General features: G+C 35.0%; 1 protein-coding gene across 1 annotated transcript in view; it reads left to right on the top strand.

Annotated features, from left to right (window-relative positions):
- SLC17A6 (solute carrier family 17 member 6) overlaps positions 1-14,509 on the top strand; it is a 40,771-nt gene extending 26,262 nt beyond the window's left edge. Inside the window, exons 7-12 of the mRNA XM_004019439.6 lie at positions 2,834-2,976; positions 6,795-6,944; positions 10,204-10,336; positions 10,730-10,840; positions 11,469-11,596; positions 12,370-14,509. Of these exons, the coding sequence (XP_004019488.1) occupies positions 2,834-2,976; positions 6,795-6,944; positions 10,204-10,336; positions 10,730-10,840; positions 11,469-11,596; positions 12,370-12,705 (1,001 nt within the window). The 3' untranslated portion in view covers positions 12,706-14,509. The remainder of the gene's footprint in view (positions 1-2,833; positions 2,977-6,794; positions 6,945-10,203; positions 10,337-10,729; positions 10,841-11,468; positions 11,597-12,369) is intronic.
- Positions 14,510-18,503: the final 3,994 nt, after the last annotated feature.

Below are 18,503 nucleotides of genomic sequence, written 5' to 3'. Positions count from 1 at the left end.
TGTTGTTGATGTTTTCTTTTCTTTATTTTTATTTTATTTTACTTTACAATACTGTATTGGTTTTGCCATACATTGACATGATTCAGGAATGGGAACTCATGTACACCTGTGGCAGATTCATGCCAATGTAGGGAAATTTTTTTAACAGATTTTAATCCATAGCTTTTGTTTGATTTTATTTTAAAGCCTATAATTCAAAGATATTTAAAGCACTTACTTACAAGGTATATAGTAAAGTTGGTATGCTGCTGTTGCTGCTGCTGCTAAGTCGCTTCAGTCATTTCCGACTCTGTGCAACCCCATAGACAGCAGCGCATTAGGCTCCCCCGTCCCTGGGATTCTCCAGGCAAGAGTGGAGTGGGTTGCCATTTCCTTCTCCAATGCATGAAAGTGAAAAGTGAAAGTGAAGTCACTCAGTCGTGTCCAACTCTTTGCGAACCCGTGGACTGCAGCCCACCAGGCTCCTCCTCCCATGGGATTTTCCAGGCAAGAGCACTGGAGTGGGTTGCCATTGCCTTCTCCAAAAGTTGGTATGGCCATCCATTAAATTTTCTGATTTGTGCCTTAGTCCATTATTTAATTGAAGATGTGATGTGACTTTAAGAATATGAATTTTCCACAAAGGACCCAAGAAAACCTACCTCATTATTTCAAGTTATATCTCATCTAATACTTATCATTGAATGCCTTCCCAAGTGGCACTGTGGTAGAGAATCCGCCTGTTAATACAGGAGACATAAGAGATGCTGGTTCAATCCCTGAGTCAGGAAGATCCTCTGCAGGAGGGCATGGCAACCCACTCCAGCATTCTTGCCTGGAGAATCCCACGGACAGCGGAGGCTGGTGGGCTACAGTCCATAGCGTTGCAGAGTCGTACACGATGACTGACGTGACTTAACACGCATGCGCAATCTGAAATATCATAATAATAGTACTTACTTACTTGCTGTATACGACAAAAGCTTGGTCTTTGAGCCACATATTCAATATTCATTTTTTTAGTTAATGAGATAAGACCCATATGGCAGCTTAAGTTTTAGAAAGATAATGCATATATAGCAATTAGCTGAGTGTCTAGCACTTCAGATGTATTCAGTTAGTGGAAATTATAATTATTACTCAATTACAGGAGTTCTCATTTATTGAGTGCTTATCTTGTGCCATCCACTATGCTAGTTTCTTTATGTATTGCCTTCTGTAACTTCTGTTTGCAAAAATCTTATTAAAAAAATGAATTATCTCATTTGGTAGTAGAGATTTTCAGAGATTTAGTTACTGATTAGAAGATGTAGCTAATGAGTGACACAGTTGCAATTTGAATACAGGAGAACCATATTCTGCAACCACTACACTCTACCAAACTGTCACACACCATCTGATTCCAAATTGTGTTTGCTATCACATTCAGTATTTAAAAGGGCACAGTACATCAGAAGTTATAATATTAAGAAGCACTTAGAGATTGACTAGCCCCCCACCAAAAAAAAAAAAAAATACAGCATTATAGCGATCAGGGATTAGATTGTTACCCAGGGGAGAAATAGAACAGTATGAGGAAAAAATGAAATGGCCAGTTGATGAGAATCAGGATACATTATATGAATTTTTTCTGTTGTTGATGCTTCAGTTTTATATTGCACAATAAGGGCATATTTTAATGGTGAAAGTGCTAAATAAAGGGATGAAATAGAGCTTGCAGTAGCATGTTTGTTGTATTAGAATGTATAACTTTCATCTGTCTAAACAGTGATCCATAGGCAATAGTATATGCTGTGGTATACAGTCACATAAACTGTTAAGTATTACCACATTAGTTACAGAAGCCCATTTTTCATGTACAGTATCTATTCAGGCTAAAATATTCTTCTGAAAATTGAAAGTGAAAGTCACTCAGTTGTGTCCAACTCTTTGTGACCCCATGGACTAGTCCATGGACTTCTCCAGGCCAGAATACTGGAGTGGGTAGCCTTTCCCTGCTCCAGGGGATCTTCCCAACCCAAGGATCCAACCCAGGTCTGCCACATGGCCAGCAGATTCTTTACCAGCTGAATCACAAGGGAAGCCCACCAATACTGGAGTGGGTAGCCTATCCTTTCTCCAGGGAATCTTCCCAACCCAGGAACTGAACTGGGGTCTCCTGAATTGAGGCCCAATTCTTTACCAGCTGAGCTATGAGAGAAGCCCAAGACTATTCTTTTAGATTTTATTTAATAGTCTGTTTACTAGATCTGGGAATTCCATGGACAGAGCAGCCTAGTGGGCTATCATCTATGGGGTTGCAAAGAGTTGGACACAACTGAGCGACTAACACATACACACATTACTAGATCTGCACGTCCTAACCGGAGAGGGGAAAAAGCATTTCTTTTCCTTGGAAATGCAGACCACTACCCACATTAAAGACAGACATAAATAAAAGGATTTACTCCCAGCAAAATTTTTTGAGGATAGGAATTTTTTCTTGTTTATCATATTTCTCTCATTCAGCAGAGTACCCGGAAAAGTAACTGTTCAGCAAATATTTGTTGAATGTACGAACGTGTTCCAAACTATACCATTCAATAATTATCTATTGTGAGTTTCCTGTGTTTCAGCATTGTTTAACAGTGATAAAGATTAAATTACAGCACTAGTCTTCAGATTGCATGAAGTCTAGTGACAAAAGACAAGTAGAGATGGCTAGGTTCATTTGGAGAAGCATAAGCTCAAATTCACATTTTATAATCCTGTCACAAGATTACTGTAGTTTTATCCCAGCTACTGACTGTTAAATGGAAGTAGTTAGGGGAGTATGCCTTTCCTTGACTTCCTCCTTTTGAACTCTTGCTTTCAGGAAGCTTTGGAATGATCTGGTACATGTTTTGGCTTTTGGTGTCCTATGAGAGTCCTGCAAAGCATCCTACTATTACAGATGAAGAACGTAGGTACATAGAAGAAAGCATTGGAGAGAGTGCAAATCTTTTAGGTGCAATGGAAGTAAGAACTTTATTATGGTGTATATTCCTATTCTCGTTCTCCATCTCACATCTCTTCAACCAAGCAGATTGTTTTATGTGTCCCTATTCAGCAAAACTAATTTGGTATCAGTCATGATTGCTTTTTTTTTTTTTAACTCCATGAATATTCCCTGACTTATAAATGATTGCTCCTTCTTCCATCTATGATTTCTTTTTTTCTTTAACTTTTCTTAAGCACCTTCAAATTTTCACTGGATTATAGCTTTAATACTGTAGCTGTAAACCTCAGTGAATTTTTTAAAATAGCTCAACATAGCTAACTGAAACAAAATTCAACCAATATTTGTTAAATTTAGATTACAGGAAATGTCAAATCACCTAACACAGTCACGAAAGGAGATATTTTTATTCATTGAATATTCTAAATCCAAGTCTTATACATGTGTATTTCTACATAATTTAGTAAATACTAAAACATTAGCATGCCAACCATAGGTAGCTAATCTGAAAAATATTCTTAATATAATATAACCCTTTTATTGATAAAATATTACCATTTTTAGGATTAACATATGAAGATCGAGTATTATAATATTGTAAAGCCTTTTTCTGATTATAATTTAGTTTCTTGGGCAGGATTTGCTGATAGGGAAAGAAATGCACTTCTATATCAGTAATACAAATATTTTAGTACACATATTAAGACATCATAAATAGCAACTAATGAATACCCATCTGATGCTATAAAAATAAAATAAACCCCTTAAGCAAAAATATTGTAGACAGTCTCATTAATTCAGGACCTAATCAACTCAATTTCTTTTTGTTAGGAGTTGAAAGTTACTGTGCATTTAACCAATGACTCTTATGCATTATGCTTCCCTCAACTTTTGTATTTGATTTCCGCTCTGATTCTCTACTTCATTTATTAGGGAAGGCTTGTCCTTGGCATCTCATTCTAGAAAAAAATGTCTGTCACCCATTGTTGCTGAGGGCATCTTGGTCTTTAATGAATAAGAAAATGCCATATTGGGTAACATTTGAAATTAAGCCGGTACTTAAAAAAAAATCTTACATTGTATTTGTTCCATTAGCTAAACAGGTTGGCATTAGAATGCACCCCTTCCTGTTTTCTTCTGTAAATAGACTGATAATTTTTTTTCTGATGGTAGCTACTCAAGAAACAAGTGATGATGTGGGGGCGGGTTCATACTTAGCTTCCTGTTCTAGTCCAAAATATTCTGATTAGCCCATATCATCATTGATAAAATATGCTTCTTTTATTTACCAGTTCTTGAGAGATTGTGTGGTGTTGAGGTGAGGTATATGTTTTTTAAAACAGCAAGAAAAGTGAAAACCAATTTCTGGAAATGACTCAAAAGAGAGTAATCGGTAGATTGACAAAACAGTATAGGTAAACTCAAATGCTCCATTTCTTAGACTTTACTATTTTTCTAAACTCAATATTTTACTTCTTACTGATTTTTTTTACTCTCCTGAAATCAATTTAAAAATGAGATCAAGTGGGAATAGAACTTGTATTTTAATTATTTTGAACTTTTTATTGTGATCAAGTTCAACATTTAACAGAAAGAATAAGTAACAGGAATATCTATATATCCACTGCATAGAAACAAAAGTTTTTAACATCTTGCCTGATTTACTTCACTTTTCTTTTTGTTGAGCAATTTTAAAGTAAATGAGATGTCATAATACTTTACCCACAAATACATGCTTCTCTAGAAAAATAATATTCTCCTTTATAATCTTAAGTACAATCATCATACCTAGTACAACTAAAAGTAATTCTCTAGCATTATCCAATACTAGATCATATTGAAATTTCAGATGCCCAGTTCAATCCTAATATCTAATCAATTTTCATGTCTTTTGTAGCCATTGTTTGTGGAGTTTGGATCAAATTAAGGATCATATATTGTAGCTGATTCTTGTGTCTTTTAAATCTGTTATTTTTCTCTACAAAATAATTAAATATGTGAACAGAAAAATATACAAACATAAGCAAATAGCTTGCTGAATTTTTACAAATTAAACACACCAATGAAGCAAACAACCAGTTCAGTAAATAGAATGTTATCAAAATATCATAAGTCCCCCTACAGCCACCAACAATTTTCTAAGAGAGATGAGTAGACACTTTCTTTTACATTTGGTGAAGTGCTTTGTGGCCTGAAGAAAAAGTACTTAATGAAGATGATCCTGATATAAATTTAAAACAACACCTTCTCGGCAAGAAAAATATTTTCTTCTTAAAATCTTCTGAACTTATTACTTATTAAAATGCAATGCTATAATAGACATTCCTGTATTTGGTCATTTTTATTATCTTTGAAATAAGTATATTTATTTGGCACCATTTTTCTAGAACTTATCAGGAAAAAATTCTTTTAAATTTGCACTTTTTGAATGCATCTATGATGGTGTCACTAGAAACTTTTACCTAAAGCCAAAATACTCACTATTTATTATTAGGACAGGTTTTTGTTTTTTGATTTGTTCCCTGTGATCAACACAATGTATCTTCCTACTATGTCACTTTAAAGTGATCTGTAAAAAGTTTCATTAGATTCACTACCACTGCTAGTAATTATGAGGCTCTACACTCAGCAATAATGACTAAATCTTGTAAAAAACTGTTTGCCACCTCTTTTACTAACTTATCAGTTTGAGAATCCAAGACAGGGCTTCCCTGATGGCTCAGAAGGAAAGAGTTCACCTGCCCATGCGGGAGACGCGGATTCGATCCCTGATCTGGGAAGATCCTGCGTGCTGGGGAGCAGCTAAGCTCCTCCTCCTCACCAAGAGACGCCATCTCAATGAGAAGCTACAGCTACAGAGTAGCCCCTACTCGTCACAACTAGAGAAGAGCCTGCCCAACATCGAAGACCCAGCACAGCCTAAATGAACAAATAATATTAAAATAAATAAAGCCAAAACAAATAAATAATACTAAAAAATTCCAAAACTAGTGATAAACATTAAAGAGTATTTCTGTGTTCAAAATAAAGAATTGAGGAAGTGTTTGGAACTATGAGAGCTTTTTTAAGGTCTAAAAATATTAATCTTGAGGGAAGATAATTGCTTTCTATTGGGCATACACAGCATCTTTAAATATACCAGGTGTAATTTTTTAATGAGCGTCATAAGCAAAGCCAATCATATTTAAGTTAATTTTGAATCTCTTGCATATCTTAAGTAGCTAGTTATGGTGTGCTGGGTGGCCAAATGCTTAACCCAGATGTATACCATGTGAATTTTAGAGACTCTTACACTCCAGTGTCACAGAATTTATACTGATATCCACTGGCTACCAAGAGAATTTGTAGTTAGGTAATGTTGTCATTAACTCTTGATGGGGTCTAGAATGCTGCACATTTTTCTTATTTTTCTTCTCCTAACTACGTTGAATTTTCAACATTTTATATAAAATATGTCAGATACCAACAAGGTCATTGATTTGGCAGCGAGTTTTAGCTGAGGCCTGATCTATCACTGCCAAAACAAAATAAAACAAAAACCTTGGAAACTAGGGTCTATGCATTTGGAATTACTTTTTGAGAAAAATAGAATCTTATATATTTCTAAAACTGAAACAATTTAATCAGAAGGAGAACCGTATCTTCTTTTCTTCTTCCAACAATTATTTATGAAGCTAAGGTTAACTGGACTGTTGCAATTAATGACTCACTGCCTCCTGCCTATCTCCTACTCATGCTTCAGCATACACATCATAAGAATGCAAAGGTATCTATGATTCTCATTTAAGTTAGGAAATATTTAAAATGATCAGAATGGCTCTTTTTTTTTGAATTTCAGAAATTCAAGACTCCATGGAGAAAATTTTTTACATCTATGCCAGTCTATGCAATAATTGTTGCAAACTTCTGCAGAAGCTGGACTTTTTATTTATTGCTTATTAGTCAACCAGCATATTTTGAGGAAGTCTTTGGATTTGAAATCAGCAAGGTATGTAAGAACTATCCTTCTTTAAATAGAGCATTACTTTTGTACTTTAGTGACTATTAAGTTCCTTTGCCAATATTTTATCTCCTAAATTTTATCTTGCAAATTAGAATTACAAATGAATTCTAGTAATCAAAGACTAAGCTAGGCATCTGAGTGCCTACTACATTTAAATGCCTGCTAAAAACTGTTGCTGGGATAAACAAAACAAACCTAGTCTTTGCCCTCACAGAGTTTACCTCTTGGTTGGGACGGGCAACAACATAGTCTTTTTCTTGTAAACAAGCATAATTCCCTTTAAGTTTCAGGTCAAAGGCAATACATCAGTGAACAAAAAAATATTTCATTTAAATGGAATTGAATTTATATAATTATCAATTTAACTCTGCTTCGACACCCTCAGAAATCTATCTGGTTAAAAGATTTGAGGATAGCAAAAATATCTGAAAACAATCTTGTATCTTATTTATCCAGTTTAATCATTTGGCAAGCATTTGTTGAACATGATATGTGAAGATTTATGTGTTATATTGAGAAATAAAAATGTGGTTCCTCAAGTGTTCACAGCTTGGTGGTGTAGACAAAAATAAAACATTTCCAACTAACAGCACAGCATGCTCAATGCTACAGACATTTATTTGTAGGTATGAAAATATAATCATTTTAAGATTCTTGTAAGGATTAAATGAACATAAAATACTACAATATAGTGAAATTTACAAGCTCTTCTCATATTCATGAATAACGTATATCGTCCACCAACTGAATAACTATCATCATCTCTATTGAAATGATGGAGAAACAGAAGCTAGGGAAAGTATTTAAATTATCAAAGGGCAAGCTAACAATAAGCAGCAGAATTAAGTTTAAGCCCATATGCTTCGGTTTATGTTTCAGTTCCCTTTACTATGCCATTCAAATTCAGGTAAACCATAATTCATTTCAACATGAAGCAAGTATTTGCTCAATGCCATCTCTGTGACAAGTGCTTTGCTGAATACATTTGTCTGCATTGGCCGTGGACTTGCCATTTCTCTTCATGTCATTACATAAGTCCAGCTGGGCTCGCTATTCATATTATGCCTCTTTGAATGACTATCTGAGGCCTGAAACTGAAGAAAACCCGAGTTTAGGAGTAGCTATTCTAAGAGCTCTTTTGTAATCCCTGTTTCTAAGGAAACTGCTTCCTCCATGCCTGAGAAGAATGACTGCTTTAGACAGGGCTCTTCTCTCTGGAGCTGATCAAACATTGCACGGTAGCCTTTGGGAGCTCTGAGAGGTGTTATACGTCTCAACAAAGGCTGCTGGAGGTGTGAGTCCATTTTCACAATCTAGGACAAGTATGACACTGAGAGGCTATTAATAAAGTCTAGTCTCATCAGGGAGAGTGAGGGAACCAACTGATGTTAATGAAACTGTGTGGTCATTCTGGCCCTTAGCTCCAATTAACAGAAAATGCCTGAGTAAATGATATTTTGCAAAACCTAAATGTAATCACCATTTATGTTGATCTAATTCACTTATTATATTTTAATTACAATTTTGATAAATTCTACACACACAAATCCGCCTGAAGATTTTGATTATACTGGTTTTTAAAAATTACTGACTTATCTAAAGTATGTGAAAAGGAAATGATGGAGGCAATAAAACACGAGGTTTGGATCCAGGCTGACATGGTCCTAAATCCAAGCTCCACAAGAGAGTATTGATACATAACCTTGGTCCTGTTCTTGAATAACTGTCGCCTCAGTTTTCTGACCTGTAAATAACAATATTAAGACTGTCTTTCACCACAGTATATTAAGTAGAGTTCTCTGTGCTATACAGTAACACAATATTGTAAAGCAACTATACCCCAATAAAAATTAATTTTTAAAAAAGACCATGCTTCAGAAGCGCAGGAAAATTTAAGTGAACTAAAGTATTTATACAGAGTATTGTTTTAATAAACTTTAGTTAAACTGAGTATCCTACAGATAAAACCACAAATGCAATGACTTTTTTGTATGTGTGTATACATACACACACAGACACACACATACACACACAGACACACACATACAGAGATACAGAGTCTCAGCCTATACTCGTATATGAAACTTCCCAACCTCTTGAGAATGGCATAATCCTTTTAAGTCATAGTTTCTTCATCACTGCAATGAAGATAATAATATTAAAAGTTTCTGTCTGGAGTGAAAGAAAGAATAAAATTGCCTGGATATTTAAGCTATTTAGAGTTGTTTAATATCTCAATTAGTCATTAGTCATCCCAAGCCCATGGTCGTGACACCACAGTATATAGCATTGTAAAATAAAACAGAATCTTTTATTAATCCTTTAGGAATCTAGTTTAGAAGGACACATTTATACAAATAATGAACATTTATCTAGTATTTACTATTTTCTAGGAATTGGTCTTCAAAGTATGCTTAGTAAAAATCTTCCTTATATATTGATGTATATGAAATTTACTAAGTCCATATGTGTGGTAATACATAATTGAAATACATTTTATTCACAATTTCTGCCTGCATGATGCCCAGAGGACAGTGTTTTACATGTAATTGTTGATCAAAAAAATGTATGTTGAATTGATGCTGGCAGGTTAGGTTTTAGATTGGGCCCTTTAGTATGAAATTAGTTCAGAAACTAAGAATGCTATGTGACAGTGTAACCAAATATTGGTATTTGACATGGAAAATGCCTAAAACTGAGAATCGATCTGGATTTTTTGAGCTCTTAATCTATAGAAACTAAATATCAAACTCATAAGTTTATCATAATATAAACTCATGCATATTTAGCATGCAATTAAGATTTTATCTTTATTGTGAAATAAAAACAAATTTTAAAATAGTCTCTTCAAGGTTTGTCAAATGTATTTCCCTTCTCTCTGGTTCTGTCTCTCTTTCTCTTTTCCTCTGTTGCTAATAATGAATTTCTACAAATGTATTTAAGACTATAAAATAGGCACATAAATGTGAATCATTCTGTGATAAAATTCAGGATAGTTTACTCAGAAACTCAAGATTTACTGACTCATGGCAGAAAAGAAGTGTTATCATCTGGAAGAGAAAAAAGAATCAAAGTAAATTTACTTAATTTTTTCTCATTTGTTCTGCGGAAGTTATTGCCTACTCTGAGAATGAGTAAGTGGTCATTTACTGACAGTAGTTTTTCCTTCCTTTGTCCATAAAGAGCTTACAAGACCAATAAATTGCCCACATTACTTATTTCTCTCCTTTTTGTTTTTCGTCAGGTTGGCATGCTCTCTGCTGTGCCACACTTAGTAATGACAATCATTGTACCTATTGGAGGGCAGATTGCAGATTTTCTAAGAAGCAAGCAAATTCTTTCAACTACGACAGTAAGGAAGATCATGAATTGTGGTGGTAAGTATGTTAAGAATATGTTTTTACTTAACAAAGTTCGAATCGAAATAAATCAACTTTTTCTATGCATATCACATATGCTATTAAATTTGTACCTTCAATGTTCATTCATAATCATTCTCCCATCTTCAAAGATTCATAACTTCTAGTTTTAGATAATTGCAACTTGACCCATCCCACTATTTAAACTTAAGGTTGTCTTTGTTGTTTTTCTTAAAACACAAAGAAGGCTTCCGTAACTTCTGTGAATAAATTACTGTTATTATTATTTTGAAGATAGAATCCCTGAAGTGTTTTGCTAGGTCAAATAAGTGTGATCATTTTTAATAGTTTTGACTCACTGGAAACATTTACATAAATTTCTGAAGTATTTTTGTATGTCTGTTTCTGAAGGTTTTGGCATGGAGGCAACGCTACTTCTGGTTGTTGGTTATTCTCATACTAGAGGGGTAGCAATCTCATTCTTGGTACTTGCAGTGGGATTCAGTGGATTTGCTATTTCTGGTAAGATGCTGTTTTAAAAAAATGTACTTGTAACATTCTGACTTTTGCTAGTGATAAAAAGAAATTTATATTCTACTTTCCTCTAACATTTTGACTGTTGAGAAAGTTTACTCAACATATTTCCACTAGAAAATAACAACGATGAAAGTAGCTCAGATGGTAAAGCATTTGCCTGCAATGCAGGAGACCTGGGTTTAATCCCTAGGTCAGGAAGATCCCCTGGAGAAGGAAATGGCAACCCACTCCAATATTCTTGCCTAGAGAATTCCATGGACAGAGGAGCCTGGTGGGCTATCGTCTATAGGGTCGCAAATAGTTGTACACAACTGAGCGACTAACACATTGGGATTCATTACTATTTACTACTTACTTACCCCCTGCTTATCCCCCCCTTCCTTTTTTTTTAATGAGCATCTTTGGAGTAAATATCATGTGTTAAGTATTCGATAACAAATCATACCTCTTTCTATTCTCAATATATCACTGAGCTAAATTATCAAAAATAGTTATTAAGCACATGCTATGAACCTGGTGTCTTTTAAGGTGAGGGTGGTGGAGGATACTCTGTAGTCACGTACTTCTGTAAGGTTTGGAATTCTCTGAGTCACACCTTCTGTGTGTATTTCAGGTTTCAATGTCAACCACTTGGATATTGCTCCAAGATATGCCAGTATCTTAATGGGCATTTCGAACGGTGTTGGCACATTGTCAGGAATGGTTTGCCCTATCATTGTTGGTGCAATGACAAAGAATAAGGTAAGACAGATCAAGAGATGTTCATTTGTAGAATATTCTCTCTCATGATTAGGAAAAGCATCTGTATGTTCTTTGTGGCATTCTGCTTGTGGTCCAGTCACCACATCTCTGAGTAGGGGAGATAACAGGCTCAGAAGAAAATCTCTTTCAGAACTCTGAGGGAGCCTGCTTCTCCAACCAATAAAGGTTATACTTTCAACACCTTCTAATACTTCTGGTATCCCTGGTGTGGCAAAACAACAGCATCCTAGCTCATTTGAACAGACAAATGGAAATCTTCTCAGCTTTATTTGTAAACATCAATTTAAACTTCTCTGTAGTAATTGATGGATGAATATTGCCATCAGTATTTGTCTTTATAGGTAGAGTTTCTAAATTAGGGCTTCTCTGGTGACAAGAATATTGTTATCAGTATTTATCTTTATAGGAAGACCTTTTAAATTATGGTTTACCAAAAGGAAATAAAAGAAGTGGGAGAAAAAAACTAAGTAACTCAATGGAATTTAAAGAGAGATTAGGAATTTAAAAAAATTAGCAGACCATAGACATCTTTGGAGTTCTATTTCAGAACTTGAGACTAAAAAGTTTTGAATAATGAGAGTCACAGTAATACAGAATGTTTCTCTCACAGTGTTTGTTTAATATAATCAGAACAAGGGTTTCCCCTGAAGGTAGCATTTTAGGAAACGCTTAATGGTAGAACATTCAGAGAAGATGTTAGGCTTTTTAGACCCAGGGAGTTTGTTCTCACAATGCCACTTTTGTCACTGCAGTCGCGTGAAGAGTGGCAGTATGTCTTCCTGATCGCTGCCCTCGTCCACTACGGTGGAGTTGTATTTTATGCAATATTCGCCTCAGGAGAGAAGCAACCCTGGGCAGACCCTGAGGAAACAAGTGAAGAAAAGTGTGGATTTATCCATGAAGATGAGCTCGATGAAGAAACAGGGGACATTACTCAAAATTATATAAATTATGGTACCACTAAGTCTTATGGTGCCACAACACAGGCCAATGGAGGTTGGCCTAACGGTTGGGAAAAGAAAGAGGAATTTGTACAAGAAGAAGTACAAGACTCATACAACTATAAGGACCGAGATGATTATTCATAACAAAGCTAATTGCTGGATTTATTTTTAGTGTTTGTGATTAAATTAATTGTGATTGCACAAAAATTTTAAAAGATGTGGTGTAAACATGTACACATATCAACCAGGCAAGTCTTGCTGTAAAGATGAAATCAAAACAAACTCATGAAGTTACCATCAAGTGCAATCTATAGAAGTTGTGAAATTCCATCATTTCCATTCAAGTCATCCATTCTTGCATCTGTGATTTAAAGGTTGACTGGGCAAAATTGTAGGAGCAAGTAGTTACTCATTAGATTCATATGAGTTAAAACTCATCACCATTTAATAAAGCACAACTAAAACAATTGGCACATCCCATCCAACAGAGGTTAGGAAGCCAAAGCTACTTGATCATGCAAAATGCACTTACATATTTGTTACACTGTATTGCAAGATATTGTGCAGAAGTCCTGTTAAAAAAAGGTGAAGTTGTCATGTTGGCTGCATCAGGTGTTGGCAACATTTATTGAGTATAAATCATAGAGTTGAGATATCTCTCATGTAGAGAAGAATGTTGTGGGCTAGCAACTAGCAAGGTGTACTAAATAATTATTGTTATTACACAATGTAGACTATTTTGTTGATTCTCAAGAGGAATATCTTGCAGTGTTTTATATGAAATGCTTGGGCACAAACACTTTTATCTGTGAAAAAGAAGTTGTAGAGTGAGGGGTATGCTTCATGTTCTTCCATTCATTTACCTAACAGTATAAAACACTTCACACTTCAATAAAATCTGACTTTTCATGTAGCATATCACATAACTTTTTTGCAAAAATATTCAAAATAAATGGAATTCAATGTATTTTTTATTACAACTTTGTACTGGTTGTAACTTGCATTAGGAAAAAAAAAAGATGCATACACCATAAAGACTCTAATAAGAAATTTACTATGGAGATATAGCCCTTAAAATGCAATATTAACAGCAAAAGAAATAGACATGATAGAAGTATCTTTCTTCCTTACTGATTAAATATATATGAAACTTGTGCCACAGAGCTATATATAATATGAAAAGGTAAACTTAATAGAGATATTGTAAGTAGATGATTTTATTATTTAAATTCCCACTGAAATATTTGTCTTAAATATATAGGACAATAAATTATATTAAAACTATATCTATATATATATCTGTATATCTTATACATATCCATACACATATACATAATAAACGATCTTCACAAAAAACCAAAAATAGCATACACCTAATGTTGGGTTAGGGGACTGCAATTTCTACTTTCATAGAGTCATAGAATTTTAGATGGGGCAGAGGCATTTTGCTTGTCATTTCTTAATATAACTCAACAGAAATTGCAACATTTGTGTACCGAGCAATAAGTGCAATGCATAAAATTTCCTGTCTGTATATTATCTTCATTTTGCTTGTGGTGGCTGTTCGGGTGGTTGGAATGATTTTCTTCCTTTAAAAAGTTAACATCAGACCTCTTTATAATGTTTGAAAATGACAATGATACATTTCCCAATTCAACTTAAAATATTATTGATGTGTTTAATTGTCTATTCTGGATATTTGATCTGTTTATTGTATCGTGCTAGTGACTGGAGGCCCTGCTACTGCAAATATAAAACATAAAAGTTTGTTTTAAAAACGCAAACCATTCTTGACCTTAAGATAATAAAAATATCTTTTGCTTTGTGTCTCAAAGTGATGTAATGTGATCATCGCTTTTACTGTGTTGAATGAAAAGATATGGACTATCATTTTGTTGCTGCAAAAAAAAAGTTAATAAAATGCTCTATTTATCCTTTTGCACAAAAACAGTACATTAATTTGGGGTCATTTTTGTTGTTGTTGTAGCTTAACTTTATATAGTTTAGCTTGTGTACCCTCCAGTGAAGTCAAACGTAGTCTCAAGAAGATTAGCTTTTTCGGCTGCTTGAGATTTAATGGAAGAATATGGCATTCTTTAGATTGTGTGGGATTCTGCAAAGAGAGTTTTATATCAAGAAATAGGTCTCTAAGTCAAATTCTATCTTTCAGTGCCTGGTTTCTCATAACTAGTGCTGAGCTTTAAAACATTAGGAAAAAAACTCAAAACTTGTCAGATCAATGATACTACTGAATTTTCATTGTACATGTACCTTGTGCTTGAACTGCTTTAATCATTTGTGTTGAGTATTTTATGTAATGCCGCAAGGACCCTCCAAACTGGGTCCTCTTTTTGTTCCCAGGTTACAAATGAAGGAACCGAAACTCAAAAAGTTTAAATAACTTTCCCAAAGTTAAATTGAGTCATGACATGTTAGTAGTGTGTCAGCCAAATCAGCAAACATTGAGCAAGATTTCTCAGTGAAGCCAGAGGAATGTCTGTGTCACTGGAAAGATGATCATTTGCTCTGATTCCCTATTTTACAGATATGTAGGAAGGGATGACCATCATTTTTACAGATATGTAGGAGGGGATGATCATCATTACATAAGACTGGTAACTGAGACCCATAGAACTTACTATTTAAAGAGACTTATGGGATGACTTAGCTGATACCTCTTATTTAACAAATGAGGACCCTGAAGGTCCACAAGGGAAACGGACTTGATCAAGAGGACACAGAGGATATTATGGATTTGGAAAGAAGTTGTTATGATTAGTTATGCTTTTGCCTTTATCTTTTAGGCAGGTTTTTATTTAAGGAATTAAGTAAGAATATTTACTGGTTCAACCACTACCTTGTATTCACTACTCACATAACCTCTGAGTGGGAGGTGAGGGAGTGTATTTTCTCTTCCTGTAATCTTGTATATAATGAAACAAGAGAGACCTAGTTTAATTTTTAAGGAGGCCCACATGCCATCTTTATACAACTTGATGGCAAGAATGAAAATGTCATAATCTAACACTCTATATAATTTTTTCAGTTCCCATAAGAAAATGGTTCTAATGATGCCTCTAAATGTTGCCACAGGCTACACTCATTTACTTTGATCTTAAACATTTGAAGTCATCTTCCCTTTCATTTTCTTCCTCATCCCAATGCCCTTCCCCATCTACACTATTCTATGCATCTAGTATTTTGCAGTTTGCAAAACGGTTTTCTATGCATTCTCTCATTCCATCCACACATCTGCTTTGTAAAATTGAAAGGCCACATATCCGTATTTGTATTTCTGTTCTCCAAGTAAGGTAACTAGGTCTAAGCTGTATAATTAACTTCCTAAAGAGTCCCCAGGCAGAATTAGAACAAGAATACATACTATCTGACTATAGCAGGAGAGTAATTTACTTTTTGCTCTTGTCTTATTACTCTTCTGATTATGAATATAGAATAAGGGGAGGGGATCTTCATTAAAGGAAGAACAGTATTAAAAACAGTGAAAATAAGAGTAATCAAAGCACTGTTAACATTTTAGGCTATTTTCTGTGAAAAATGCATAGGAAACACCCATATACTTTGTGATTTGCAAATTTAAAGTCGTATTTAATCTACTATTGCCAGCTATTTTTTTCATTTAATTGTATGGCATGCATATTTTCCTATTTGAATACTAGAGTTCTATAGTTAATATTCTATTACATAACATGGGCTACACTTACTCTATTTACGCCTTCGTTATTATGAATATTTCATTTTTGCATCTCTTTACCTTTGTCTCCCTGCTCCAGTGGTGTTTTGGGGAAACATGAAAGACTATACACCTGTATTAAGACCTTTCACTTCTCTAAGTGTGATATTGTTTCTGTGTCTAGATATAGATATAGAAATAACAATAAAGATATTGTTCCTAGAGCTACTGGCAATTAGCTTTTCTGGGGTTCGTTTACTAGTTCACTTGTTTACTCAATAAATATCTATTAAGCAACTACACTGTGCAGTCAGGGTAGGATACGATGGGGAGAAAAGTGGACCTCTGTCTTGGACCCTAGAATCCAGTTCCCCTTCTGGAGGTATTGGTGGTACCCCAGTTGCCCAGTCTGACCACACAGAAGCTCCTGGATACCAGAAACTCACTAACCTCCCTCAGAAAGGTTTTTTCTTAAACTCCCAAAGACTTAAAGTGAGCTGCTTTCAATGTGCTCCCCATGTCATTTTTTTTTTTTCAATTTCCGATAAGAAAGATTTTTCTCAACCTTTTGTTCTCTAAATTTCTGTTTGTGCTTCTCCCCTGGGTTTCTAAGGACCTATGTATTTTATCCTTTCACTTTTTTTTCTCTTCATTAATATAGCGCTTCTCTAATTTTTAACTGCACAGTGACTATTGACATTTAATTCTGCTGTAGGTGTTATAATTAGCAGGTTTTTCTGCTTTTCTCTCCATCCTCATGCAAGACCTCAAACCTCAATTTTCATTCAGCAGCTGTCAAAAGCACTTTATTTGTGAAGGTTGGTCGATGCTATACAGTCCCTTAAAATGCTCCAGCTTCTCCAAGCTTTCCGCTGAGTGCAGCAGGCATCTGAAAGCCGCATCACCTGGACTGTCACCCTGACCCTTGTCCAGATTCAGCAGCTTTTATTGAATAAAATCCTAGACTATCACCAAGAGCAAACAAAGTGAAGAAACCTCTCCAGTGTTGTTAAATCCCTTTCTCGTTTTTATTACCCTGCTTAACATGCTTTAGATAAAGATCCTTGCATTTCTAAGAGTTTGAGGGATTCCTTTCCTGATGCATTAGAGCACTGTCAACACTTAGATAGGAAAGAACCTGGGATCTCTCTTCCCACCCCCATGGCACCTTTGTCTGCTTCTCAAGGAACTTAAAGATTTATTTTTTGGCTCAATTGCTGCTTGTATTTCCCTTCCTCATTTTCATTTGTTAATCATCTTTTACTGTTTGTTGGTTTGTTTTGGTGTTATTACCTTGGATTTTATTTTGAAGGAGGAGGTGAATTAGTGATCAAATATAATAATTATGATATGCGTGCCTGCATGCTCAGCTATGTCTGACTCTTTGCAACCCCATGGACTGTAGCTCGCCAGGCTCTTCTGTCCATGAAATTTTTCAGGCAAGAATACTGGAGCCAGTTGCCATTTCCTACTCCAGGGGATCTTCCCAATTCAGGGATTGAACCCTGTCTCTTGCATCTCCTGTGCTGGCAGGTGGATTCTTAATCCCTGTGCCACCTGGGAAGCCCAATAATTGTAATAGGAATTATTTATAGTTCATGAAACACCAGACACTAATCTCATGGGTTTATGGGTTAAAGCCCTGCAAACATTATTAGATAATGTTCACAATACCCTTTTGTGGTAAATACTACTATCAACCCCATATATAAATGAGGGAACTTTGGCACAGAGAAGTTAAGTGACTTATCTGTGGTCATGTAACTAATGGAGTGAAGTCGGAAAGTGAACTCAAGCCATATGGCTCTAGATTTGTGCTCTTCATCACTATTGTCCATTGCCTCTGAGGAGTTGTATGACTTTGGGAAATTACTTGACTCCTCTGAGGCTCAGTTTTTCATTTGTAAAATGACAATCTAATACCTTATTAGTAGCTGGTTTTGCAATCTAATCAAATAACAGAGCTTATTAGTACAGCAAGACACACATGTAAAGAGTTTAACAAATGTCCTTTCCCCTTCCTCATTATACTAAGTAAATACTAGATATTAACTCTTCAAGTGTAACTTCAATGCCAGCTTCATCAAAGTGGACCATTTTGGAAACTGTCTCCAGAGAAAATTTTTTTTTTGACCATAACTAAATTACTCAGACTTTTTCCCTAAATTATTTTTTTTTGTATTTGTATTTATCAATTATGTGACACAAAACAAGTGCAGAAAACTGAGCACCATTGCTATTTATGTAAAAT

Source organism: Ovis aries, chromosome 21 (genome assembly GCF_016772045.2).
Source record: "Ovis aries strain OAR_USU_Benz2616 breed Rambouillet chromosome 21, ARS-UI_Ramb_v3.0, whole genome shotgun sequence".
NCBI lineage: Eukaryota > Metazoa > Chordata > Mammalia > Artiodactyla > Bovidae > Ovis > Ovis aries.
This window is presented reverse-complemented; position numbering and strand designations above follow the sequence as displayed.